Source organism: Atractosteus spatula, chromosome 11, assembly GCF_055471065.1.
Source record: "Atractosteus spatula isolate fAtrSpa1 chromosome 11, fAtrSpa1.hap1, whole genome shotgun sequence".
Taxonomy (NCBI): domain Eukaryota; kingdom Metazoa; phylum Chordata; class Actinopteri; order Semionotiformes; family Lepisosteidae; genus Atractosteus; species Atractosteus spatula.
In genome coordinates this window covers 33,600,812-33,626,587 of record NC_142716.1, presented here as the reverse complement: position 1 = coordinate 33,626,587, position 25,776 = coordinate 33,600,812, and the positions used below count along the sequence as shown (strand labels likewise).

General features: G+C 42.4%; 1 protein-coding gene across 1 annotated transcript; it reads left to right on the top strand.

Annotated features, from left to right (window-relative positions):
• The first annotated feature begins 6,605 nt into the window (after window positions 1-6,605).
• On the top strand, window positions 6,606-8,532 carry foxd2 (forkhead box D2). The gene has a single exon (XM_088927535.1). It carries the CDS (start codon window positions 6,662-6,664, stop codon window positions 7,730-7,732), a length of 1,071 nt encoding a protein of 356 aa, XP_088783661.1. The 5' UTR covers window positions 6,606-6,661; the 3' UTR covers window positions 7,733-8,532.
• The last annotated feature ends 17,244 nt before the right edge of the window (window positions 8,533-25,776 follow it).

Here is a 25,776-nt window from a genome sequence, read left to right as displayed (position 1 = left end):
TCATCGCAATGCTGCTTTCTGGGATATTTTTGCTCGGATTAACTCTCTTGACACCTGTCTCTTTTTTTCGCAAGGTTTTGAGGAAAACATTTACTTTCTTTGAACGGTAAAATTATATTGCAAAAGATATAAGAATTTTCATATCAACATAAAGGTTGAGGTGCTGTAGTGATTTTGTTCGATAATTCGTTTTTAACTCCATTTTGTAACAAATTCCTTCCTGATTATATGTTTATGATGCCATAGATGATTGACACGAATTCCTCGATCATGAGGCCAGTTTAGATCAGAAGTTAATGTGGTTATTTGTACTGTCACATTAGCAGTGAAATGTTGTGTTTCTACAAAGAGAATATCATAATCAAATGATCCCCTCTCTGATATCGATATGAACTGAATGTATTTCCTACTGCCTTTCATTGAGAATAGCAGAGAATCATCGTTGCTGAAAATAATGTCTACAATAAAATGGACCGAATAACCTCTTCTCGTTGAGGACATTTCTTATTATAATAGATACAGAATAAAATCGGAATTCTAAAATGGAGTTCTGTAACGTCAATCAAAAATCAATTGGTAAGCAATGGCTCATCGATAATATCGTTTCTGGTGTTTGGTTTTATCGAAGACATCGAATTGTAAATTAAATATCTCTAAGGCCTACGCTGAGAAGATTTTATGTCGATACATGGCACGTAACTTAAATGTTTATTATATTCTAATTAGTTGAAGAGTATTTGCTACAAGCTCATTTTCTTCAGAAATCGCCTCAGTATATTCCAGAGTCCCCAGTAACACAACAATCAACAAACAGGGCTTTTCGTTCATTTCCGAAAAGCTCTGAGACAATAACGCTTTCCTTTCGTTAATTACGCTTAACAAACACTACTTTCTATTAAAACATAATGCAGAAAGACTTTTCGCCGGAATAGTAGAAACTTAAAGAAGGAGCTTAAAGAAAGGAAAGTTCAAGTAGACTAAAGTACTGTCGCCAGGTTATTCTTCAAGAACTCAGTCTAAATGTATAGTGATCTAAACCTCCTGAAAATTAAATCTTGAAATAAAAACGAAGTAAAATAGGTGAAACAAAATGTAAAGTTTTTTTTTCTTACACAAATCGTAGGCAGAAATGCGAAAATAAACCAGAGCGCGGTCTGTTTACCAGGTGAATTCGGTTTGGCCGCGACCCGGTGCGCTATTACCTCCTGTGAACTGGAATAGGGCTCTTCACCGCCTGAGCCGTCACCGCAACAGGGGCGGTCTGCTGACATCTCCCCCTTCCTTCTCGTTTCTGTTTTACTTAAAGGTTAATTCGTGTTTTGTTTTCTCTTTTAATAGGCTATATGCTAACCTGTAATAGCCTGTACTTTAATAATATGTCCTTACTCTATATTTCAGCCCGCGGACTATTCCGTGTAAAGCTTACTGGAAACGAGGTCGTGAAATCGTCTCTGTCGCGCCGTTGCAACCCGTTTAAAAAATCACGCAAAACAACCGAAGACGTCTGTTTGCTATGCCGGGAACTGTGAAGTGATGGATATCGTTGTTTATCGTTATGGGGGGCTTGGCGTGTAGCGGGGTGTGAGGTTTTCCCTCATCTCTGGGCGCATGGTGGGTGTAGCGGAGCACCGGTCACAGCAGACCGGAGAAAGCGCACGGCTGTCCGGGGGTTTCAGTCGGGACTCGCCGCTGCTGTCCCTCACTCAGAACAGCGATTCCCTGTCACTGACTACGCAGACTGGAGGAATCAGATGAGGTTTACCGGCTTGTTTGTATAAATTATGAAAGCGCTTTAAGGGCTTAGATGATTAGTTTACAGAGCTGACTGGGTTTAACCGAGTGAGCAAATATTTTCACGCGAGGACTGTAATGAAGACATAGTTTTGACTTTTGGGTTCTCAGTTTTAACTACATTGTCGACTCCTACAATGTACCGTAGTACACATTAGAGTGCGCGCTAATCATTGTTAACTTGCCGAGTATCGTTTGGATCTAGTGCTCGTGTTGTAGTCTTCAAAATGCAGCCTGATATCCGGCTCCTTCATTTATCTCTGAGCTCGTTCGTGTTCGCCCTCCCCGGCTGGCTCTGTCCAGTTCAGGCTCTTACCCAGGACTGAATCTCCCAATACCGGCGGCCGTGTTTTTCTCTCGCTGCTCCTGTGTTACGGAATGTCCTTTCTCCCACTCTTCGAGAGACAAATTCTTTAACTCTTTTCAAATCCAAAATTAAAACTTCCCTTTTTACTTAGTCCTCCTAAGCTTGGCTTCCAGTTTATCTTGTATGCTCTTCTTTCATTTTATATACTTTTTATTTGTTTTGTCTTTTCCTTATGACTATATACAGCGTGATTGGGTTTGCAAAGGATTATTATTAATATTATTGTTTAGATTGTAATATTTTGAACGCGTTTACATATTATTTATATTTGTATGACCTATATTTATCAAATTACGTTTTACATTTCGCTGTTTCTAAAGTACGTACAGGCCTACCACCCCGCTGATCGTCATACTTTCTGCTATACTAAAACATTTTCGTGTGGAAAACGTCAATTTTTTTCTCGCGGGTACCCTAACAGTTTATACTGAAAAACATGACACCGCTGCACTGTTACTGTCAATAGTTTTAATTAAATTCGAAGGAAGCCGTCATACAAGGTTAAAAACAGATCAGGAATCATCTTGATGAAAGGACCGATAAACTCCAGATCTGAAAACACAAATTCGGCCAGTCCTGTCTTTTTTTTAAAACTATTATCTTCTAGGATTAACGCAAATTGTTAGATTGATATTAAATATGATATTTATCGTCACCCCCCCAAAAAAACATTGATCACTGGCCACTTGTCGCGTATATGGTGCTGTAAAATTGATCTTATTGAAATCAGGAGAATTCGGGCTTCTATAAGGGCATCTGTTTAACAAAAAGGAGGTAATGACGGGCGCTTATGAAGTATGCAAGCCTTAGGCTACATATATTTTAAACCCTTTGGGCTCTGGAATGAAGATTATTGAAGCAGCGTAGCGTGGAAAGCGAGAGCAATGTGGATAAACGACATTATGGCTACTTGACGCGAAGACCGTGAGAAAGAATTCTGGGATTAATAGAAATCCCGGAAGCTCCGTGTATTTGACTACAGTCTATATGGATCAAGCGCATGGCGCGTACAGTACCAGAGAATGACTTTTTTCATGGCTGTGACGGGAGGTGATGTGTAATGATTGGGAAGCGGGATTTTCAGTGCCGGCCGGGGGGGGGGGAGAAAGTCGGGTGCCCCCAGTAAAATTGGATTGGGGCACTGGGTGTTATATGCCAGACGCGACGCTCACCTGTTAAGACGCCACACTTCCACATTGCTTGGCTCTCAACCTCAAAGAGGGAGTGATAACGCCCTCTCCCACCCCCGGCACTGACGGCTCCGGCACAACGTCCGATTTATGGAGCGGCCTCTACAGGCTCCTCAACTCAAATCGCTTTATCTGAGCCTCAGGAATAATTCACAGTGGCGATAATAGATTCTGAAAACTCGTATTACAAGCTTTGAAGGTGTACATTACAAAAGGAAGACGGATTTTACTTTCCTAACTGGCGAGATCACACGTAAAACGAATTATGTTAAGAGTAACCAGTCATTGTCTTATTCCAAAAACAGTATATTTTTGTACAGATTTATATCAGGATTTATACGTAGAATGTTGCTATAAGTGTTGTTCACAGACGGAGAGGTCATGCCTGGTATCGGCTGATATTGAACGGAAGGAGCAGTTACCATCATTCTGTGACCTAGCTCTATCTGAGCAGGGTGCTCTGGTCTGTGTTTCAGATAGGACAGGTACACAGGTCATCGCACACGTTAGGGTGTTTACACACCAGGTCTATTTCACAATAATTTTATTTTACAATAAGAACTACGTGTTTATTGTATGTGTACTACTCCATAAGATGCATTTAGCAGACCCCCTTTTGCCCGAACGGCTTACGTTACGTTGGTGAAAGGTTTTAATGAGGAGAGTGTCAATTTCAGAGTTAACTCAGTTACTCAGTACACTAAGTAGAATGATAAGGAGAAACAACGGATGCGTAATCAGGTAGTGGCAGATACAGAAGGCCCTACCTTAGATCGCTCGGATATAGTAGACGAAAAATAAGCACATACCATTAAACAAGAAACAAATTGTTATAATGATGGCTTATGAATTCACACTAAAAACACGAAGTTGCGGAAAGGTGCTATTCAAACATCATCTAATATGAATGCTGAAATCCGTTTCCAATGTACTTTTGACATGAGTCTTATGTATGTTCGTGTGTGTATATATCACGCATAAATCAAAATACGTGTATTGTTTTTTTTTCTGTTCCTGGCATTTTTTTGAGTCTGGTAAACGACAGGTTTAATTCTGTTACCTGAAGGTTTTGATACACGGAACCGCACCGCAACTCTAAGCAGCAGGCGCCCACAGCGGCTCCTGAGAACCGGCTCCTGCGAGTGACAGGAAATCTCGGCATTTAAGCAGAGAAAGTTCTTTAGAGAAAATCTAAAGCGTTTTTAGTTCAGTATTTGGTTGCCTTGATTTATACTCGAGCAAAGAGGGTAATCGATTTAAATAAGGGGCGCTTTCCGCGTGTGAGGTTCAGGGAGGTCTGTCAGAAATACTGCGCACGAATCTTGTCAAGTGTTCAAATATTTTCTTTTATCCCGAAGAATCTAAATGCCACTCCAGAGAGCAAAAACAACAATATAATAAACATCTGCATATTTAAAGACAGCTTTTAACTGGTATTGTGTGTTTGAGAAGATTCTAATTAGGAGCAAGAAAGACTGTATAAGAGACTCTTTACTGTATGTGAAATGTCGTTAAACCTGAGGAAGAATGACGACAAGCACGTCTATATTTGCTCCTACAGGTCACTGAAAAACGAAAATATTTTATTCATTATTTTCCGAATAGCGAACGAGAGAAAAATACAAATTGCGCGCTCTACAGTTCATGTGATTAGCCGTGTTTCCAGAAGTCTTTGAAAAGATGTTTTGATTCACTGAGGGTTTATTAACATATTCGGATGAATGTCCAAGTGGAATGCAAATTAGAAAGCGTAATTTTTTATTATCAAACCGGGCTCCAGAAGCGCTATGAGGGAAAGTAACTGCATTGATATTCATTCTTTTGAAATTTGTGTGAGAGGATAGCAAGAGGAACGTAACAGAATATAGAACAGCATAGGAAATCAAATTAGAATAACCTTGCCCAAAATATTTCAATGGCGTTATAACAACAGTTTAGACTGTCTCGGAATACCAAGAACAGTCCTTTATTTATTGAATCAGAGTTGGGGAACAGAGTCTGAAAAAAACTACATTTTAGTTGCAGTTAATCCAGAAACGCCTAAGCACATTCAATGTTTAATGAACTCCTTATCTAGTTCAGAAACGTACTATCCTTACAGCAGCAGTTTTATCTGACAATATAGAATGAATGTCGATTTAATCCACCGCGGAGTTTAGGAATCTTGGCTCATCAAGCTGTAATATGATTGTTTTCACCAGCTGGGTACTGTTTCCAACATATTTAAAAGTTAATGAAAAAATGCTTGTCTACAGCACAATACGTATGACATTTAATGTCGAATTGTAGATACTCCAATCGCTCAATTGAAACCACGGGTTCACTGTTATCAATTTCAATGAAATGTGTAGTCGGACCAACAAAAACATACAAACCTAGAAGGTTACTTTATTTTTCGAAAAGAAACCCGTCAATATCGCTATAGTGATTGAACGCGCTTTGCGCGGGTATGTGTGAAGCGGACTGAAAACGTGGATCAGTCCTGTGTGTTTTGTTTGATTATTGATAACCGCCGATCTTGGTTTTTGATCTGGCGACAGCTGCGACTTGGACTGTCACGCAAACGGTGTGCAAGAACCAAAACACTCCGGCGCAAAAACAGTTTGCGTATTGGAGTACAGGCAAAAAAACGTCACTTGTTTTCCAGATTGGTTTTAGATCAATTTCGTTGTTTTTTTTTGTTTTTTTTTTGAAGAAACGACAAACGGGAAAAAATGAATGGAATGGAAAATAATAAATAAGTCTATGCGCATCGAGTCTATGCGCGGGGTGTCTCTCTGTGTGTCCTGGCTTGTGCTCCGGCTGGCTGAGGCCGCGCGCCTGGCAGCTGTGACGCGCTGGGCACGTGACTGCGGGAGCCGGATAAATGTCTTTTGAGAGCTTGGAGGGGAAAGAGTTAGAGGCTCGCACGGGACTTGGACGCGGTCTGGACCGTGCGCAAAGAGGTCTCCCGAATTAAAACAGGAAGAAAACCAAGCAGAAGAGTTCAACTAACCGATAACAACATCGACGGATTCCTCTCTTTTTGTCTGCGTTTTTTTTTCTCCAACGGCTGGCCAGAATCTTGCCGGGGAATGCAGCTGTGTGCACCCACTGCACAGTTTCTCACGGCCCCGTCGTGCAGCGCGCATTGTAACTGAACTCATTTTGCGCATTTGATGTTTTGCAAAAGAGGCTGCGCGTGAAGGCGGACCGGGGATTCGCTGGTGCCGCAGCTTCGGTGGAGGAGGTGTTGGTGTCAGCGTTGGCAGGGGAGGGGGGGGGGTCGACATAGGGAACTGGGGGGACGCTCGGAAGAGGAGACATTCCAACGATGACTTTAGGGACGGAGATGTCCGACAATTCCGTTCTGTCTGAGGATGTGGATATAGACGTCGTTGGGGACATGAGCGTCGTCAAAGACGGAAAGTACCACGATGATTTCCACTCGGACAACGACTCGGACGACAACTCGTCCCGGAACGCGGGGGAGGGCGCCCCTTCGCCGGCCCTGAGCGGCTCCGAATGCACTTCGGCGAGAGGGGGCGGAGGAGGGGGTGAGAAAGCGGGCAAGAACACCCTGGTGAAGCCCCCGTACTCCTACATCGCCCTCATCACTATGGCAATCTTGCAGAGCCCCAAAAAGAGGCTGACGCTCAGCGAGATCTGCGAGTTCATCAGCAACAGGTTTCCCTACTACCGGGAGAAATTCCCCGCCTGGCAGAACTCCATCCGGCACAATCTCTCCCTCAACGACTGCTTCGTCAAGATCCCCAGGGAGCCGGGCAACCCAGGGAAGGGCAACTACTGGACCCTGGACCCGGAGTCCGCTGACATGTTCGACAACGGCAGCTTCCTGAGGAGGCGAAAGCGCTTCAAGAGGCACCAGTCTACCGAAATCCTGCGGGACCCCAATAGCTTCCTGCCCGGATTCGGGTACGGACCATACGGGTACAATTACAGCATCCAGCTGCAGAATTATCACCACCACCACGGCGGCGCATTCCCCTTCCAGCCCCCGCAGTGCGCCCTGCCGTCTCCGGCCTCCATTTTCCAGGCACCGCACATCCCGTCCCTGCTGGGTAGCGAGTTGACGAGGAAGCCCTTCTACCCCCAGCTTAGCCCGACGGTCCCCAGTCTGCAGCCCTTGAAGGCGGACAGCAGCGGTCAGGCGAGGCCGTCCTTTTCCATAGACAACATTATCGGGGTCAGCAGCGCGGCGAGTACTCCGGCCTCTCCGTACCCATCTCAGACGGGCAGCCAGGCGCAGATCCTGGCAGTACTGACCCCGGCACTTACGTCCGCCTCAAGCCACTTAAACCTGCCTCACGAAAACCTTCTCCAGTCTGCCGGCGGACAGGCTTTCTCCAGTAAAATCACAAACCTTAACAGCTGTCATTTTTAAAAGCAAAAAAAAAAATATATATCACACAATCAAAAACTTGTCTTTCGTCCTGTATCCTATGTGAAGGTAGGATTTAAACACTTTTTGCGGCTCTTCAGATCACTTAAATATTTTTCTTTTCCCCCCTTTTTTAAAAAAAAAGTAAAAAAAAACAAACAAAATATATTTATGACTTGTAAATATGTATCATACTCTGAGGGAGAAACGTAATTCTATGTCAGATTTGTACAGAAAATCAATCGCGTTAGAACGTAATTTTTAGGGTCAGAAAGCCGAATTTACATTTTAACGCAGGAAAGTCTGTTCGTCACACCTTCAGCATACAAAGTACAAATAACATTTTGTAAGGTATCTGGTTTAAAAAATCGTGAATGTCAACCAACTGGCTGTGTAGCAATCAATTTTGGTGGTTGATATGTTTTTTTATGTTTGTTTTTAGCACTGTCTGAATATCTAGGCCGAAAAACTCAGGTTTTTGATTATTTTAAAAGCACATTACAGAAGACAATGGGAGCTGTAAAGAATAGAATTTACTTTTCCACTAATATGCCCCATTATCTTAATCTCTGTTTGGTGAAATTGTAATTATTTTGTTGATAGATAATATTGTTGGTGTACAGCGTGATACCTCGTATTCTGTTTCCGTGTTGTGCATCAGTTGTGATCTATTTTATTGAGCGAATCTGTGAAAAATGGTGGTATCTGTATAAAAAAAAACAACAACAAACAAAAAGTACAAAAATGTCCCCTAGGTCATTTTGATGTAAAAAAAATAAATGTCTGTGAATTTTTTAAAAAAAGTTTTCGTTAAGTTATTTAATTGTTGGATAATTTCAGCACGTTCGCAGATATCCGCGATTTGAGCGTAAAAACTGCACTGCGAGAGACAGGGTGGGCGAGAGACCGAAAGAGTTTAGCAGAGGCGTTATCAGTACACGTACCCGTAATAATTACACTGCTAATTACACCATTAATGGCGTGAAAACTTAAAAGGACATCAACACAGTATGAAAGGCAAAGCCTTCCTAAGATTGACTAGGGAGCTGAGAATCCATTTAAACCTTATAATAATAATAGTACTATATATGGTATTAACGTTAACATTCAAAATAGTAATAATGGAAGTCAAATAAATATAAAAAATTACTTAAAGCCTTTAAAAGACGTTTTTTAATGTGTATTTAAGGGAGTCTGGACAGAGCAGTGTGATAACGCCCTCCCCCCGCAAAAAAAAAACACGAACATGCAGTAATTTCCTGTCATTGAGACACAATCCTCACTGTGCGGATACTTTTTTTTTTTACATAACGTCTTTGATTTGCTCCTACGAAGGACAAATAATTAGCCGGAATGGTGCAATAACACTGGCCTTTAATTAATGGGCACCGCAGATTGGGGGAAATGCATAATTTAACGACTGTGTACAGGTCCCCAGGATCTGTAGGTTCGTGCTAATTTGTAGTAGCAATTTTTTTGCATCTGGCCTAATCTGTATAATGCCGCCTTTGCGAGTTTGTTGACGTTGTCGCTGGAGACCCCCGCTCCGGTCGGTGAATAGGGTCCCAGCGAGCGGTCTCACAGCCAAGCCACACACACATTTGCTTTTGAAAAGCGATCTTCTCCCAGGACAGTCGGTTGTCTTCTTTCAAGTTGCTTGTTCCTCGAGATTTTTACAAAGAGCCCGCGGGACTCGCCGCGGGAGAAAACAGGAGGCCAATGAATTCATTTTAAAGTTTGCCAAGCACATGTTTTAAGCTGAAGGGGGTGCACAGGCCCTTTTATTTACCAGAGCTGTGTGCAAATTGCTAAATTGCTATGTGGGGTGTTTTTGACAAGCTCATTATCGGGGGGTGGGCCTCCCCCGTTGCCCTCCAGAGCTTTTGATGCGCACAGAAATATGCTCCCAGTTCCTTTAGTTAAGAAGTTCTATAGGCTTTGATGCCAGGATTCGGTTATCGTGCGCTTCTGCGTCTATGTTTTCCATATGGTTTCAAGGAGAAGAAAAGCCGAGAACTCTGAAAAATTACACCAGCTCCTTCGCCTGGAATGGTGTACCGCATTTTGAACAGCAACGATAAAGGCGGCTAGGTCGCAGCGCAAAAGCAGGGCAGACTAGCCGGTTTGCTGTGGGCTGCGGAAGGTGGTATTTCTGCCCGTGAAGTGCCGGTGAGCCCTGTCGGGTCTTGTACAGCTCCACACAGGCGCTCGTTAAACCACGACAGTGTGTAACCCAACGCTTTCAACTAGAATAGCACAGGGTGCCTTAATCCACCAGCCAGACTTACAGCAGAAAATTAAAGAGCAATGTGGAAGTTGCGGAACGAAGCAAGCGTTTTTAATTTAATTTGCTATTTAATGTGGCACAAGCGCGAAGGGGGGAAGTCGTTATAAATAGACTTGACGTGAACCCACTTGCGAACAGGCCTGTGGGCTTATTGATGTATGGGCTTTTTATTTCAGCATGCTTTCGGATATTCAGACAGTAGTCCATCAAAGGGGAAACTTAAGCCTTTCCTCTTTCAAGGGGTAAAAGGTTTCCCAATGTACCGTTTGGTATATCATTGTCGACAGGAGCACCACAGCTTTGGGTGTTTATTGCAGTTGTTTGCGCGTTGATGACCCAGTTACACGCACGAAAAGCTTCGCTGTGACGGAGCGAGAGGAGCTGACTACGTCAGTTTCACGGGAAACGGAACGGAAGAGGCTGACAGGAGGGATAGTCCGCGCTGGAGAGGGGAGCCTGTGTGGGTCGTGATTGTCCAAACCGGCCCGAATAGCTTGTTCCGGGCCCTAGAGCCCGGCCGTGTCGTGGGAGTGGGGGTATTTTTTTGTGTGTCTCCTTGTCGGTTTCTTACGCGGCCTGCAATCTGGGACCCCACGAGTCTCTCTTTGAACGGCAGTTGCGTGGCAGCCGAGGCGATGAAGAAGAAAGAAATCGATGGCCAGTGACTGGCCCACGACTGGAGCGACAGGGCACGCTGTGCAAGAGGCAGCACGCCCCGAGAGATACACACAGTATATGTCTTTTCTACATCGGCACACCTGGTACAGTACTAAAGATCCGAGACGTCTTTTTACCCACACTGTCTCACAGCTTGGCAAATTATCGGCTCCTGCCTCAAAACCGTCTAGAATTTATAGACGATGACCCCACACTAAAATAAACTAAAGGAAGACGTCTCTATATTGGGCTTTGTTTGAAAGATAATCGCCAAACTGGATGGACGACACGGTTCGAAACTCGAAATGTTCAGGGCATGGAACAAAGCGAGAGTCCGAAAACATTTGATAAAAAAAATCCATTCTTAGAAAATAGCGTGATTTCTTTTTAAGGATGGATTGATTACAAGGCAACTATCTCGGTCCCATGCAAAAGAAGGACAAGTTGATATTCTAGGATTTTCTTTTACAATGCAATAACGTGTTGAAAAACAGGGGCAGTCCGAGACGTATAGAGAGATCAACACGTTTTGCACTGTGATTACCGTGAAAATTATTGTTGGCCAACAAGAAGGCATGCAGCCCGGGATCAGATAACCTTTGCCTGGTTAATTTACAGTTAACTGGACTGTGTGGCGTTTTAAAAACCCGGCCTCTTCAATCACGTTCTTCACAGGTCACAAAGCAAAGGCGGTGACTCGAACCAGCTCAAAATCGGACCCCGGTCTCTTGCGCGTTGACTCTAGGTGCGCGTTTTCAAACAAGGACCCATTCGAAATACAGTGTAAGTCTACCCCCGAGTTTATTTAGCATGAGCGAGGCACCTAAATTCTATTTAGCGAATCAACACATCGCTGTGGATTAAGGAAAAGTAAATACTTGAAAAATGACGTAAACAGCTCGCGGCGTGAGCGAAGACCATGTTGTAGTTTGAGCTCCCATGACGTTATTGCTCGTGTAAAAAAGGGGTGCACGTGGATCTGTTTCTTTGTTCGGAGGGTTTTTTTTTATTAACAGCTTGTCTTTAAAGGACTTTTCCTCTATTTCACATTTTGCGTTTGCCCCGCGTCCTGTGGTATCCGATTTCTCACATTGAATGCATTCTCTCAGTGCTCTGCTTTCTATTATCTTCAATGGAACCACCCCGCCTACAATAAATGTTTTTAATCTGATCTCAGCATTAAATCGGGGGGTTACAGCTACAGTTTACAATCTCTCAGAATTTCTAATTGCGTGTACGTTCTGCTTTTATTTTGTTGAATGTGGCTTATTAGCATATTGCCAGGGACCACCCAGACCTCGGCCGATATTTCGGCGGATTCTTCAGTGAAAAGAGGCTGTTTCTGGTTTCTGAAGTGAGCGTCTTTGCGGAGTGCCACAGACAGAAACGTTTAAACAGCTTCATGCTATTTTTAAAAGCTCGGAGTGACTGAGAACCTGAATGGCTGTCTCTGGAAACAGCGTGGGATTCCAATATTGACTTAATTTCCAGAAGAAGCGGCGCATTGCTGTGTATTTGCGAAATGTTTCTATTCCTTCTTACCTCGGCCCAGGAGTGTGCTTCCCAAAACTCGGATTGTTTGTTCTGGATTATTAGTCCTTGTGAATAAACGCGTTACTTTAAAAACGGACAAAACAGGGAAACGTGTAATCGCTTGAAGCGGGCTGTTTACAGTAGATAAACACCGGTTAATATGCATAATATTTAAATGTTATGTCGTAGTACGTTATCATTATTGATACATACAGGATATGGAAAGTATTGTCACTAGGAATAGATCATGACAGATTGCTGTGCATGGATTTATGTCAGTGTTTACGTGCGGAAAATAGCGTCTTGTGGAAAAGCTCCACAACCACTGATGATGATAATAATAATAATAATAATAATAATAATAATAATAATAGATCGATAAAGATTTATGACTCACCCAACATAAGTGGATTTTAATCTTCACATTTTTACTAGTAGAATTAGAGTCAAGATCTTTTGTATAAGCACACAAACAGGTAGACCATTTTATTATATTACTTAAAAAAAATCGAGTCCAATCCGTGCGACACTTTGATTCGCGGTCATTTGCGCATGAGGCTCCAGCGATGATACGGATCAGAAACGGGGCAATGTGGCCTCATTCCCTGTCGTTGCTGCGTCCCGGACAGGGGACGTACAACTGCGGAGCACAGAGACCGCTGACGGTGTATTAACAGATCACGGATGTTAGCCCAGCGACATGCAGATGACCTCTTCAGGAGTGTGTCTCGGTGTCTCTCGAGCACCAGAATCCGTTGTCTTTGATTTTTACTGTAAGACTTACTTAAAAGACTGTAAACCTTTGACTTGTATATTAGAATGGTAAATTCGAAACGTGTTATTATTTAATGCTCCGTAACCTACAAGTAAATAACAATACCAATGCAATGAATGTACTTGATTTGCGCTCTGTCCTACACCTTCGCGGGAGTTGTTGGAACAGAAAGACAACAGTTGGACGGAGTTCTGCTAGTGCAAGCGTGGTAAAATGCTGTCCCTTCAAATCCTGTTCGATCAGTTCCTCTCCTACGTTTTATTTGTTTTGTTTCCAGCATTGAAACAATGTCTTAAAAAGACGCCTTTGGAAAACGTGCACGGTAACTCGTGCTTATAATTACAACGCCAACGCTAATCATTAGAAACGCGCAATTGTATTTCAAAGATGCCTTGTTTACTTTCTTTAATTTATTCCATAGGAATATCTTCTCTCATGTTTTCTATATTGCGACCTATTACCGATCGAATTCACGCCGAAGCCGGTTGTTCTGGGGAATACATTAGCTCCCTTTTTAATTCCAATTCGATTTCCTTTAATGTCATTTTTTCCCTAAATTGGTTGGGAAAAAAAGCACCTGTAGGTGCGGTGTTTTGTGTACCTAGTGAAACCGCTTCTTCACTATTAGCCTTAAATTTGACTTTATTGTAGTCCACACACTTGTATGCCAGTTAGTAAAGGCAAGGCCCGGGGAGGAGTTTGATACAGTGTTTCTAAAATTTGCGGTGTAATTTTACATTTCAATGCCCAATCTATTAGGTGACTTTTCTCGTACATTTCACTGAAAAGTAAACAATGTTCTGTTGCTTTCGTTTAGAGCAGAATATTTAAATATTAAAAGACCACATCAGGTGGAATATTTCACGTTTTGATTACAGATATTGATAACAAGATTACAAATAAAATACAATTATTATGGTTTTTCCACCGGAGTTTCGACGTTGAATTACAATTCTGAATTATACATTGTGTGGCAATTAAAATGGTCTGTCGTTTTCATAGTAAAATGTATTCCTATTTCAATAATGTCGTTTGTTCTTATGTTGTTAGGTGTAGCACGTGTTGCTATGGAAAAATAATATTTTTAAAGATGTATTCGTATATTTTACATAATATAAAAACAGCGAGTATTGCCTGTCTTTTTACTTCCTAAACGTTAAAATAATATTGTTTTAGCTCCAGCATAACATTGGAAGACACAATGACACGCATTTATTTTGTAAATGAACTTTCTGTCCCCGATTACATTTGAATCTCAATTGTATAATTTCAATTATCGCTTTCGGATACGCTATTTTAAAATAGAAGATCAATAATAATAATAATAATAATAATAATAATAATATTATATAATAATGATTTACGACTCACCTAACATAAGCTGATTAACGGGCATTTTGTACCTGAAAAAGTAGTACCAACGGTAGTGAAATTGGATAACTGAATAATACACCTTTAGCCGGTACATTAAGACCCGTAGTTTGAGAGAGTACAGGGAGGCTATCTCTGTGATTAATCGCAAAACAAGGATGTTTAATTCCGCCAGCAGCGACCTTAGGTATCAACGGCCTTACAGGAATTAAGCGTTACAAATCATTCCCACTTGTGGAAACAAGAGGCTGTAAACTGAATTTGAACCGGGTTCGGATATTATTTCTCAATAATCTCAAATCTAGTCCACGAGTTTGACATGTATTTTATTGTTTTAACGACGAAAGGGGAAGATGAAGATTGCTAACCCCCCACCCAGTGCATCTAAGAACAGAAAGCCGGTGTCTTTCGGCGCCGTGGAGACCTGTGCGTGTTGCACTCTTGTCTCCCTCGGTCACAAAGAAGGCGATTCAAACCTCTGGTACAGAAAACATTAACATTTTCTGTATAGGACTAGCTCCGTCTTCGGACAAAAAGAATCGAGTACAAGGCTCAGGCGCACAGAGGCCTTCTCCCCGGGCATTGTGCAGGATGAGGAGTGTCGAAGCGGGCAGAGCGGAGACCACAATCCGGCGGGTGACTGGATCTCAGACGGGACCCTACCGCCCGCCCCCTGCACTGTCCGTCTTATTTGATGTATTTGTGGTTTGTAAAAGTGTGCATGGAAAAAAGACAAACAAAAAAGCGCTAAAAATGTAAGTGGGGTTTTAATCCAGTCTCCAAATAACGGTTTGGATCAAATAAATTTGAAGCGCTCCAGTCCTACGGGAATCCATTGTACGGTGTAAACGCAAAGTACTGAAAATTAAGCAAGAGGGGACTTTTTTTTTCTCGTGTTCTTAAATATTGTTAGCACTTCTGATATTCTTTCTACCTGAGGTTCAAACAAACAACTGTGAAAGCGCGATCTCGTGATCACACAGGGATAACGGGGTTTGTTGTGAAACGAACAAATACGTGTATTAACACTGTTAAGAAAAGCAATGTAGCACTGTCAATTTTTAAAATTTGGAATACAGGACAAAAGTGGTGTTCAAACGGTATAACAATATGTTCAGATTAACCGTCTGCCATGTTTAATAGACACAAGTTGAGTGTGTGTTGATTTTTGTCTTGAAGTGCTATTGCCTTTTTTTCGAACAGCTGATTTGAACACTTCCGTGCGTTTAGTTAAGTATCATTAAAGTATGTTCTTTATGTGTATTTAACCCACAACACGTACAAGACTTCAAAAACGAATAGTCTACAGCTAAACCCGTTGCCAGCACAATCGATAAAAAAAATAATCAGACATTTGTGAACCGTCACCCCCGACACTCTGCGCCGTCTCATTCAGACGCGCACACCCTTGCTCGGTTTTATTATTTCTGTCTTGTTTGTTTGTGTACACCGGCGTCGATAAAAGAAATATTGAAAAATAAAATTAAACTTTCGGCCTGCGGTGTTTGAGCAACAGGTGTTGGGATGATCTGGAGGCGCGGGTTCAGCTTTGATCCGTCAGGCTCGCGGCTCCTCGCGGCTTTCGTATGCTAATGAGGCCGCTTTGATGAGCTGCGGGCGCTGGAGTGCCTGTGTGCGCGCGAGGAGTGATCCCCGTTTCACACAACAGCGGCTTTGGGGACCACAGAGTGAGGAATCGGTGTTGTCGCCATTTGTTTCTCCACTAACAGTAACAAAATAATTGACGAAAACAACCCCGGACAGCTTACAGGTCATTCAATTGTCACCCATCACCTTCACCGTTGGGTGAACGGTGGGTGGGTAATTCAGTCCGTTGGCCACACGACTGCAGCTTGAGATAAATTCCCTTCTTCAGCAACAATAACCGAGCGTCAGCATCGGACATTATGATCTTTTTCTTTTATGCAGTGATGCGCCTTTTAATTTTAATTTCCCCCAATATACCGTGCCTGTACCAAAAGCACATCTCACGTCCTTTGTGTGTTGCTAACAGCTAAATTAGAACGATTTTTTCCCCCCCGAACATTTTACGGTCATCTCTGACTTCCACAGCTCATGTGTTTCGTGCTACAACAGCCTGGCAACATTTTTCACCAATTTGTACCCTTACTAGGACGAATATCTAGCTACGAAATCAATCTTCGCGCGCTAATACTAATAAGAACGATCTAATATTGTAGTTGTTATATAATAATGTATTAGATAATAATAATTATTAATAATAAATGACTGATGATTTGCACGTCTGCTGTCTGAATGTTTACTTTTTATTCATCTTGGTGTTCTGTGGCTGAGCTGACCACACTGTTGTTAAAGTACTTGGGACAATGTAAAACTACGCCTTAAAAGGAACATTATAAAAATGAGTGGGGAAAAAAAGGGCTAAATAAGTCTTACATAGATGTGATCTTTCCAAAAACGAGAGTATTGAAGTTTTTATAAATCACTACAGTGCTTCGAAGAAAATCGTGTCGAACGTCTTGACTGAACTATTTGCACGACGGGATAATTATCAGTAAGGTGTTAAATGTAAGTGTTTATGAGCTAGGAGAACGAAAATGTCTTAGATTTCACTTTCCACTGGCGCAGTCTTATTTCCCTCAGACGGCTGTGCTCAGCAGTCTGCTGTGCACGGGTGTACAGAGGAGGAGACGTCTCTTGCTTCTGTGGCGTGGACTGCGGTAGCCTTTCAGGAATGCTCGTCATGAGATAAGATTCCCAGGACACTGGGACTCCAGGATGAGGTGTCGCAATAAATTTGATTTTTCCTCCCAAAAATATCCCCCCCCCCCCCATATTTTCCCAGTTGACAAGGGAATCTTCGGCTTAATGAATTTATGATGTGTAAATAAACCAAAAGCACAGCAAGTTCGCCTTACTTGAAACACAATATTAACTTTGGAAGGGTTTCTCTGGGTCTCGTCAACTCTCCGTGACGAACCGAGACACCTGCTCCATTCATTCCGCCGCACGGCCGATACATCAGGTGGGATATGTTCATGGACTGCACTCCCTTTGTTTAAAAGCAGGAGACGCTGAGTTTAGAATCCTTAAAATATAACAGTTCACATCAATTCGCTAAGCACGCCCACGTAGAAAGGAAAAAACTATCCTTAAAACGAATTTTTAAGAGTTTAATCGCATAGAATAGCAATGATAGGGAAATACATATTGAGAGGTCGCTGTAGGTACTGAAATTCTCCATTTTAAATTTAGAGCATAAATAATTATGATAGGACCTACTGTATTTATTAAACAACGGTCCTGAAGTTGGAATAGTGTCAGGTACAGTACTCAGATACACTTTCTGATCGCTTATAGATGGACACCAGCTGGTAATAAACGAAATCCTACGCTGTTATTATTATTATTGTGCTGTATTACAATAATAGAGGACTTCAAATATAATAGAAGAATCGCAATGTTTTGAAATCCCACAATAGTCCTACATTCAGTGTACAGTGTACAGATAACACTAATAAATAACATTTTGCGAGTTACTAAAGTAAGGTTGCTCTACGTTTTCGAACCTTAGGATTTCGTACTGCGATTTGCACGTGATTGTTACATTCGTAAAGCACGGTAAAGAGGTTTAGAGTAAGGGAATGAAATAGTTATTTGCTATTCACATTGTGTGGGGATGGTTAGTGGGCGCTTATTACATTAACACCGAACTCCCAGTGCAGTGTCCCTAAATGATAGCAGTGTTCTGGAATGAGGAGTTTTTATTGTATTCTGACCACCCTGATTGCTTTACCGAATGAAGATAAGTTTCTATTACAATTCGTTAAGAAACAGAACAAAACAATATTTAGCGCCTGTGCTGGATGATCACAACATAGTAATCAAAGGGCTTCTATAAAACTTGCCACTCCATAAATAAAGACTTTCGATTACATAAATATACACAACATAACCCTTAATCATTTTTTTCATACTTCATTTCTGAGAATTATTCCGAAACTGACAGTTTTACAAGTGGCACTACAGCTATGACGACGTAGTGTAACAAAACGATGTCCGGCTTTTAAAAACACAGATGGGTTGGTGAAGCGAGGAGTTTCAGAGCCAAGTTTATTTGGCTATTTAAAATTAAAAGACGCGGTCTAGATTAAGTTGTTAATCGTATCACGTTAATACGCATATTTATACTACCTATGATATTTAATTCACCAGAGGATCAGATGATTGAAAGATACATTTTGTTTTTGATCCCACAACGCAGCAGGAACGGGCTCTGGCCTGGCGTGTATTACTTTCGGGGAAGTAAGATAAATGTGCAAAAAATTCGATGAACATCCATTACAAGCAGCAACTCGGAGGAAAACACAAACTGCGGTATCAGGACTGTGAGGTCATTTTGTTTGAATGGGTAACACCTCTGAGTTTTGCTTGGGAGATTTATACACAAACTCTGGACCACCGCCAGAGAGAAACAGCACATTTTTTTAAATAAAAGGACCGCATAAGCATATGTTAAATAAATAACGATGCCACCGCCCAGTTACATTTTGTGCGTGTGGACTTTTTCTGTGTGTTTACGCATTGGTACACGTGATTGTGAATGACCCTCTTGTCCACTTTACAAAAACAAAACCGAAAACATTTAAGAATTAGACATTGATCTTGAATAACTCGTTTTAAACACATCTCTGTAGCTTTTTTTCAGTTGTTGGAGTCTTAACATCAACAACACAAGACATACGACAATAAACACACAAGTGTATATAAGCTTAATACAAAGAGCTGTATACTGAAATTCTTATTGTTGTTTACATGTGGCTTATATTAATTACCATTTATCTGATAAACTACCAGTCATACTACTAATAATAACAACATAGTTCCGCAACGCAAGAAATTCAATCAAGCAGACTGGTGAGAATATACCGTCATCCCCGGCACACAGCGTGTTGACGGCTCTGTGTCGGAACCTGCGTTTATAATTTACAAGAACAACATCAATACTACATTCAATGATCCGGTTAGGCGAAACATTTAGCCTAGGGGTAAACATTTGGGAAATAGTTTATTGCGGTTGATATAGATATAGTGTCTTTCTATGGCCTTTCAAACACTTCACACTTTTCTAGTTCGATCTATACGTTGGACCCAGTGCTAGTAAGAGGTATGGAGGATGGTTTTGACTGTTTGGTTTAAACTCACCGCGACAAATGGATACACTTCTAAGCGTCTCCCATCAAGTGGAGTGCACTATGCTAACTTCAGGGTTTTTTTTCCCTGCATGAGTGCTTCCCCGGGCTCACGGGATGGCTCCTCTTTTAATATCATTATGATCGCCATGGCAACCCATTGGATCACTGCGCCTTGAGTGAACCGTTTTGACAATGGGTTGGCTTAACAGAAATCGCTAAATGCGCTGCCGAGGGACACAAATATATTAATGTTAATAACGGCGAGGGCTTAACATGTGACCCACGCTATTAGCCTGCTCATGATAGAGCATCACAGCTGCAGCCCCCACACTGAGAAAATGTTATGTTTCCTGACACGGAGACGCAAGTGCACGGAGGAGTGTGCAATTTAGCTCAATGAGCACTTGTTTCTGGAGTGAACGAGGCGCGCGACCCTCGCAGGATCACATCTGTTCATTTCACTTTCGGTTTAAGATCGTAAACAGGCGGTTTAACCTCAGTGCTGAAGAGGACTGACTGGAAAGTTAGCTGGAGCAAACCTGACGGTTTCCTGACGGGAACAAAACACAAAACTCGAGACGCAATAAACCACGGCCGGTGTTAACGTGTGTGTGACGCGACTTTGTTATCCCGTGTGAACGGGAACCTTATTTACTATCTAAGATTTTATCTTTCCCAATCTATTCCGGTGTTACCTTTTCCAGAAAGGCCAAATTTCATCTGATAATTTAGCGTGGACAAAGACTCAGACCCCAGCGGATTAGGATAAACTCGGCAAATCAGGGTCGACATCCTATCATTTTCACCAATTAAGCACTACTTTCACTACGTTCAATGTAATGAAAGTTACAAATACCCCCCATCAAAATGTATGTATATTCAATTAAGCATAATCACGACAGAAGCCAAAGTATCGCAGATACGTCTTGTTAATTCTTCCTTTATGTATTCAGTGGTGTAGCAGGAGATTTCGCCAGAATCGGGAGTACTAACCAGAGTGCCAGGCTATAGTCGCCCTCTCGACCTTGGGATTATTCTGGAGCAGAAAAAGAATGAGTACTGAAGAATTGGTTTATCGTTGCCTGTGATACAAACCAGTTTGAATGGCCTGGTCAGTATCCCCTTTTCTTATGTATGTTTTCAATGACTTTTTCGTTACAAATACCGATCTGGTGCCCAGGTCAAAGACCTCCAGGGAAGTTTTTTAATTTAATTGATAACTCCGTAAACCATAAATTAGAGAGCTGCCCGTTTTGTGACTCGCAGTGGATTTACTGTACTGGTTACCTGCGAATACTATTCCTTTTTTAAACTTTGCTTTCACGGGTACAGGCGCTCTGTTTTCCCGTTCAGCCTCTGAGACAATTTGGTTCGATGGCCCACAATTCACTGAAGGTTTAAACGCTCCTTGCGCGCGGAACAGCACAGATATGTCAGACAGCTGTAGAACTGCTTCGATCGACTTACATTAATGCGCTCCCTCACAGGACTGCTTAAAACGGGGGTATCGATTGGTTATGAGAGAAAGCCGCCTGTTAAAGAGAAACACTGTATTAATTTAATTTGCCACTGTTTCCTTTATTACGCTCTTGTGCAATTCACACTTGTGTTCCACGTAGTACAGATTGACACTTTACACCTTCTGATGCGATACTTAACAAATATGGGAATTTTGAGATTTTCTTTTTTTTTTTAAATTCCACAGTCGGACACTCCTCCAGCTGCATAAGATTTATTTTCCAGCTACAGAAAACGTCTTGTGTCCAATGCAGGTTTAGCATGCATTAAAAATGAGTGAGACCACACGCCAGACAATCTGAAAAGTGTATTCATTAAAATCTTAGTGTCAGTGTGTTTTCAGGAGTGGAAACTTTGTGCTTTGCATGAGCGATATAAAAACGAAGCTTAATAGCCCGAATGAAATGCGATCAGCCCGGGGTCGCGGGGGCAAACTTTTTAAGACTAATGTTTATTTAGAGAAGTGAGTGCTGTCTGTTCGGCTCTCTGCGAGCCCAGTGCACAGCGCTAATGTCTTTAACAGACCCAGCGAGACTCACCCAGGAGCCCGTGCCTCTAGGCTCGGAGACAATCGTAGGACGGGACAATTATCTCATCCCTCATTAATCACCAGAGAACACGCGAAGGCGAGAAGCATGTGGAACGTGACTTTAAAAGTTGATGTGCAGAAATTCTCTTCACCCGGCGCTCACTTTTCCGCACCACTGCAACTGCTCCAACAGCCTACAATGACGATAGGCACATTCTGATCTGCTTAAAAGTCACAGCGGGCCTGTGTGCTGCGCACCCATGGTATTACTGAGCGTAAAAAAAAAAACCCGCCAGCTGATCGAGTCTTTTTTTTTTTGTTCGTTTGTGAAATTGAATTAGATATGGTGAGGAATCTGACCTTTCCAAAGACCCAGACATTTTTTTTTCCGCGTCCCAGGTTTGTGTTGTAGTAAGCCTACGCGGAGAAAGACTGTTTTTATTTGTACAGCTGGGACCCCCGTCAGAACTCGTTGGCGTCTTCTGTTTCTTGCTGCGCCCGAACCCTCTGCCCCCCATTCAGCAACAGCGAAAACTAAAAGGAGAGCGAAAGGCGCAGGAGAGCCCGTAGCACAGCGGAAAGCTGTCGGTGCAATCGATCTCACAACGTTTAGAGTGTGCAATCTGAGCGATTTCCTTCACGCGGACTCCCTGTTGGACTCCCGCGCGCTAAAGGTCGTGGAATTTGAAACGCGACGCGCATACTGAGGAGTACCGAATCCATTTACTCAATTATATGATTAAGAAAAGCAGGACTATGTTTTCGGCGAAGAGAGTTAAAACAAGGTCCTCATTATGTAATAATTACATTATATGGTCTATACAAATGACCGTTTCACTCACTTTTATCAACAGACCGACTGCATCACCGTTTCACACACGGTCAGGAGTTTTCATGGTTCACACAAACCTTAACCAGTAGCGTGATTTACTAATTCAGCAGCCCCTTCCAACACTGACTTTACATGTTATTGCGTCTTTAATACGTATGTTCATATTAACAAAGCTATGTTGTTCCTGCTTGAACAGTGGTTATATTAACAGCGTATTTTTCGTGTAGTAGGCAATAGTAATAGCGGAACAGGCCATCCAAAGCTAACGCGTTTTTCGCTTTTAAAATATGCCTGTGTAATCCGCACATCTCACCGAGCCCTGTCACAAATATTCTCTTTTGAACCTACATATTTACCCGTACTAACGGATGATAATTTTGAGATGTAATAAAATGGTTTGGGTGCATACGATGTCCATTTGTTAATGGTTTATTTTCTTTATTGCACGATATGCGGACTGTATTTTTTCTGCTAGTTCGTTTCTACTTCACAATAAAAAAACAGCCCCAAACGCTGCTGACGTCCCCCGGAGTTGAGCGCGATTGACAGCTTCCTTTCAAAAGCACTTAGTACGGGGGTCCAAATCCACGCTTTGTCGCCACAAGTGTGAAGAGGGTGGTGTGAGAGATCTCGGGCTCCACAATAGGGCTGGGATCCCCGGATGACACAGCCTCTTAATGTTCAACCGCATTCGAGAACCTTCCACCCACATTGAAGACAAGCAGGTCCTTCAGCAACGGGATAATGGACAGGGTGAAGTCTTGGAAAGGAGAAGACAGGCAGGGCACCCCCTTGCCTATACCCGTTAATAACTCATAATCCTCCTTTATTGCACTTTAGACCCTTTAAAAAAGTATATCACGAAAGCCTTGCTTTCAGATAACCCGCCTCCAGGTGATTTGAACTCTTAGTGTCGCTCGAACGCTGGAAGAAACGTTTGTCTCGTTTCTCTCTGGTTACGATGGGTTTTGAGCCTCCGGGGTGTCAGCGCGGGTCTGTAGAATTGTGTTCCCACTGATCGTAACTGTTTTTAAAAATCTTTTCGTGCGCGTTGAATGTATTTGTTTCAGAATATGTTTTTTTTTTTAAAATACAAAGGCGAAATCGTAACATGTCAAACTTCCCAGAATGTACAGATGGGGGGGGGGGGGGGGAAAGGGGATAATTCGTGTGTTAAAATAAGTAACAAAAATCTAAGTGCGTTGTTTGGAGTTATTGTAAGTCACTATTTTGTTTTCTTGCAAACCCTATATTGAATGTTAATGTAAAGAAAAGTCTACTTATTTGAATCAATATGCAATTAGTTGAAAATAAGTTGTGTTTTATTAGTATTATCGTTATTGTTTTTCCGTTTCAGGCGCACTTTCTTGATTGTATACTGTACGCGTGGTCACTAACACATTTAAAATAAATATGCAATAACGTAGTTAGGTTAATTTATTTAGGGAAAATCGGTTTGCTCTTTAACAGTTTACTACACAGATGCGACTCACACGTTGAATAAGTGAGCAATCATTTCTGAAAACTAAGCATTTATTGGGTTGTGTTTGCTTTGAAGTTGCTTTCCCCTGCTGTGTCCAGCTTGGTACTGGTCCTGCCCTGAGATTGTGAACAGACTGCTCAGCCGGCTTGTAAAAGGCCCCGGACAGAGACGACTGGCCTGTCATTGCTTTAGCATCAGTCGTAAGAACATGACGAAGGTCATAGCCGAGAGGAGGCCTCTTTAGCGCGTTTGGTGGTTAGTAGCTCATTGATCCAAGGATCCCAATCCAGTTGTTTCTTGAAATAAACCAGGGCATCGGTTTCGACAACGTGGCCGGTTGATCCAGACTCCCTGTAACCCTTGTTGTGGGAGTCCAGTAGGTGGGGCTGACTACAACAAACATCCAGGTGTGTACTGATACAACAGCACTGCGCTGAGGAAACGTAAATGTAGATAAATCGTCTGTTAAAACAGCTTACATTTATGGCACCCCCCCCCCAAATTGTAAGCGACTCAGTGGCTGCGGTCTCTTTACTTGTCTGTGTGAGCGTGACTTAGCACCAGCCATACGTTTTTATTACAACAGGCTTTTTCGCCTCTCCAGTTTTTTTAAAAAGAAAATACATTCCCGGATACGACACTAGTAGTAATTAAGGAACTCTCATACCACTTTACCGACGAATTCATAGTTAATACCCGAGCTTGAAAGGGTATTTGGTGAGGACAACTTGATTTTCGCCAAAGGAAAGACAGCCTGTTCTTGAAAATACTCTATCTGTGTGAAGTTTTTTGCGAGCCTGACTCAAACACAAAATGGAACAAAAGCAACAGGCGATATTGAGACACAGGAGCACAATTACGTTCCTGCAGTTAGTGGACAGGAACCTGAGCGGTAACGTTTCTGCTTAGAATTTTCCTGTAAGATCAGGATTCAAAGAAGAAATTCCCAGATTCCCAAGGTATGGCCGTCTGGTATATTCCAATGGGGAAGTGTATGACACACATGGAAGCCACAGACATGGGGGATCATGGTAGCTCTGGGCCACGTACTAAACACAACAGTATTGTAGTGTAAGAAGATGAGAATGGTTACAAATGAGATGATTTATTGGTTTCTGGGGCCCTTTTGCTAGTTAATAGGTAATTGATCCACTGATGTCATTCAACTGTTTTATCAGCTTGTGTGCCCGACTCCCACAACTCTTTGTGTAAAGAAGTGCCTGCTGCTCCCGGTTATAAACGCACTTCCACATAGTTTCCACCTGTGTCCTCTGGCTCTTGTTTCACTATGTCTTACGCACGGTTTCGTCCACGGTGTGGAGATAGGCACATAGGGCATTTGGATTCCTGCTAGATCGTGTTCCGTCATTTCCCTCTCGCTCCTCTTTTTGCGATTCCCTGGTTCAGGAATCCTCAACCGACGTGGCCAACATACCGATCTAAGCAACTGTTGTCTCATAGATCAAGGTGGGTTCTTATAAATACAAAATAGGTTTGTGCTGTTTTCTTTTCCCTTTTCACCTTCAGTTTGTATCATGTCACCAGTCCAGTAAAGTGTTTTGGAAGGACATGCGTAAGGCTTCTTTCTGTTTGCACTGTGCTTCTCCTCGCCTCACTGGTATGACCCCTTGACATCCCCCAAGAGGAGCTGGGTGAACTGGAAGAGAAAGAGCGCCTGCCCAGCTGTCAAACTGGGCCAGAGCAGCCCTGGCTAATGGAGACACTGGGGATGTGCAGAGAGGCCCAGACGGAGCTCGGAGAGACTGTGCCTGTGCAATAAATTAAAACACGCAAATTACACCAAAAAAATGTGTAATAAAAGCAAACGCAAAGCGTTTTTTTTTTCCTACTCGCGTGCTCTTTGCCGGGAAACCGAAATGAGGTT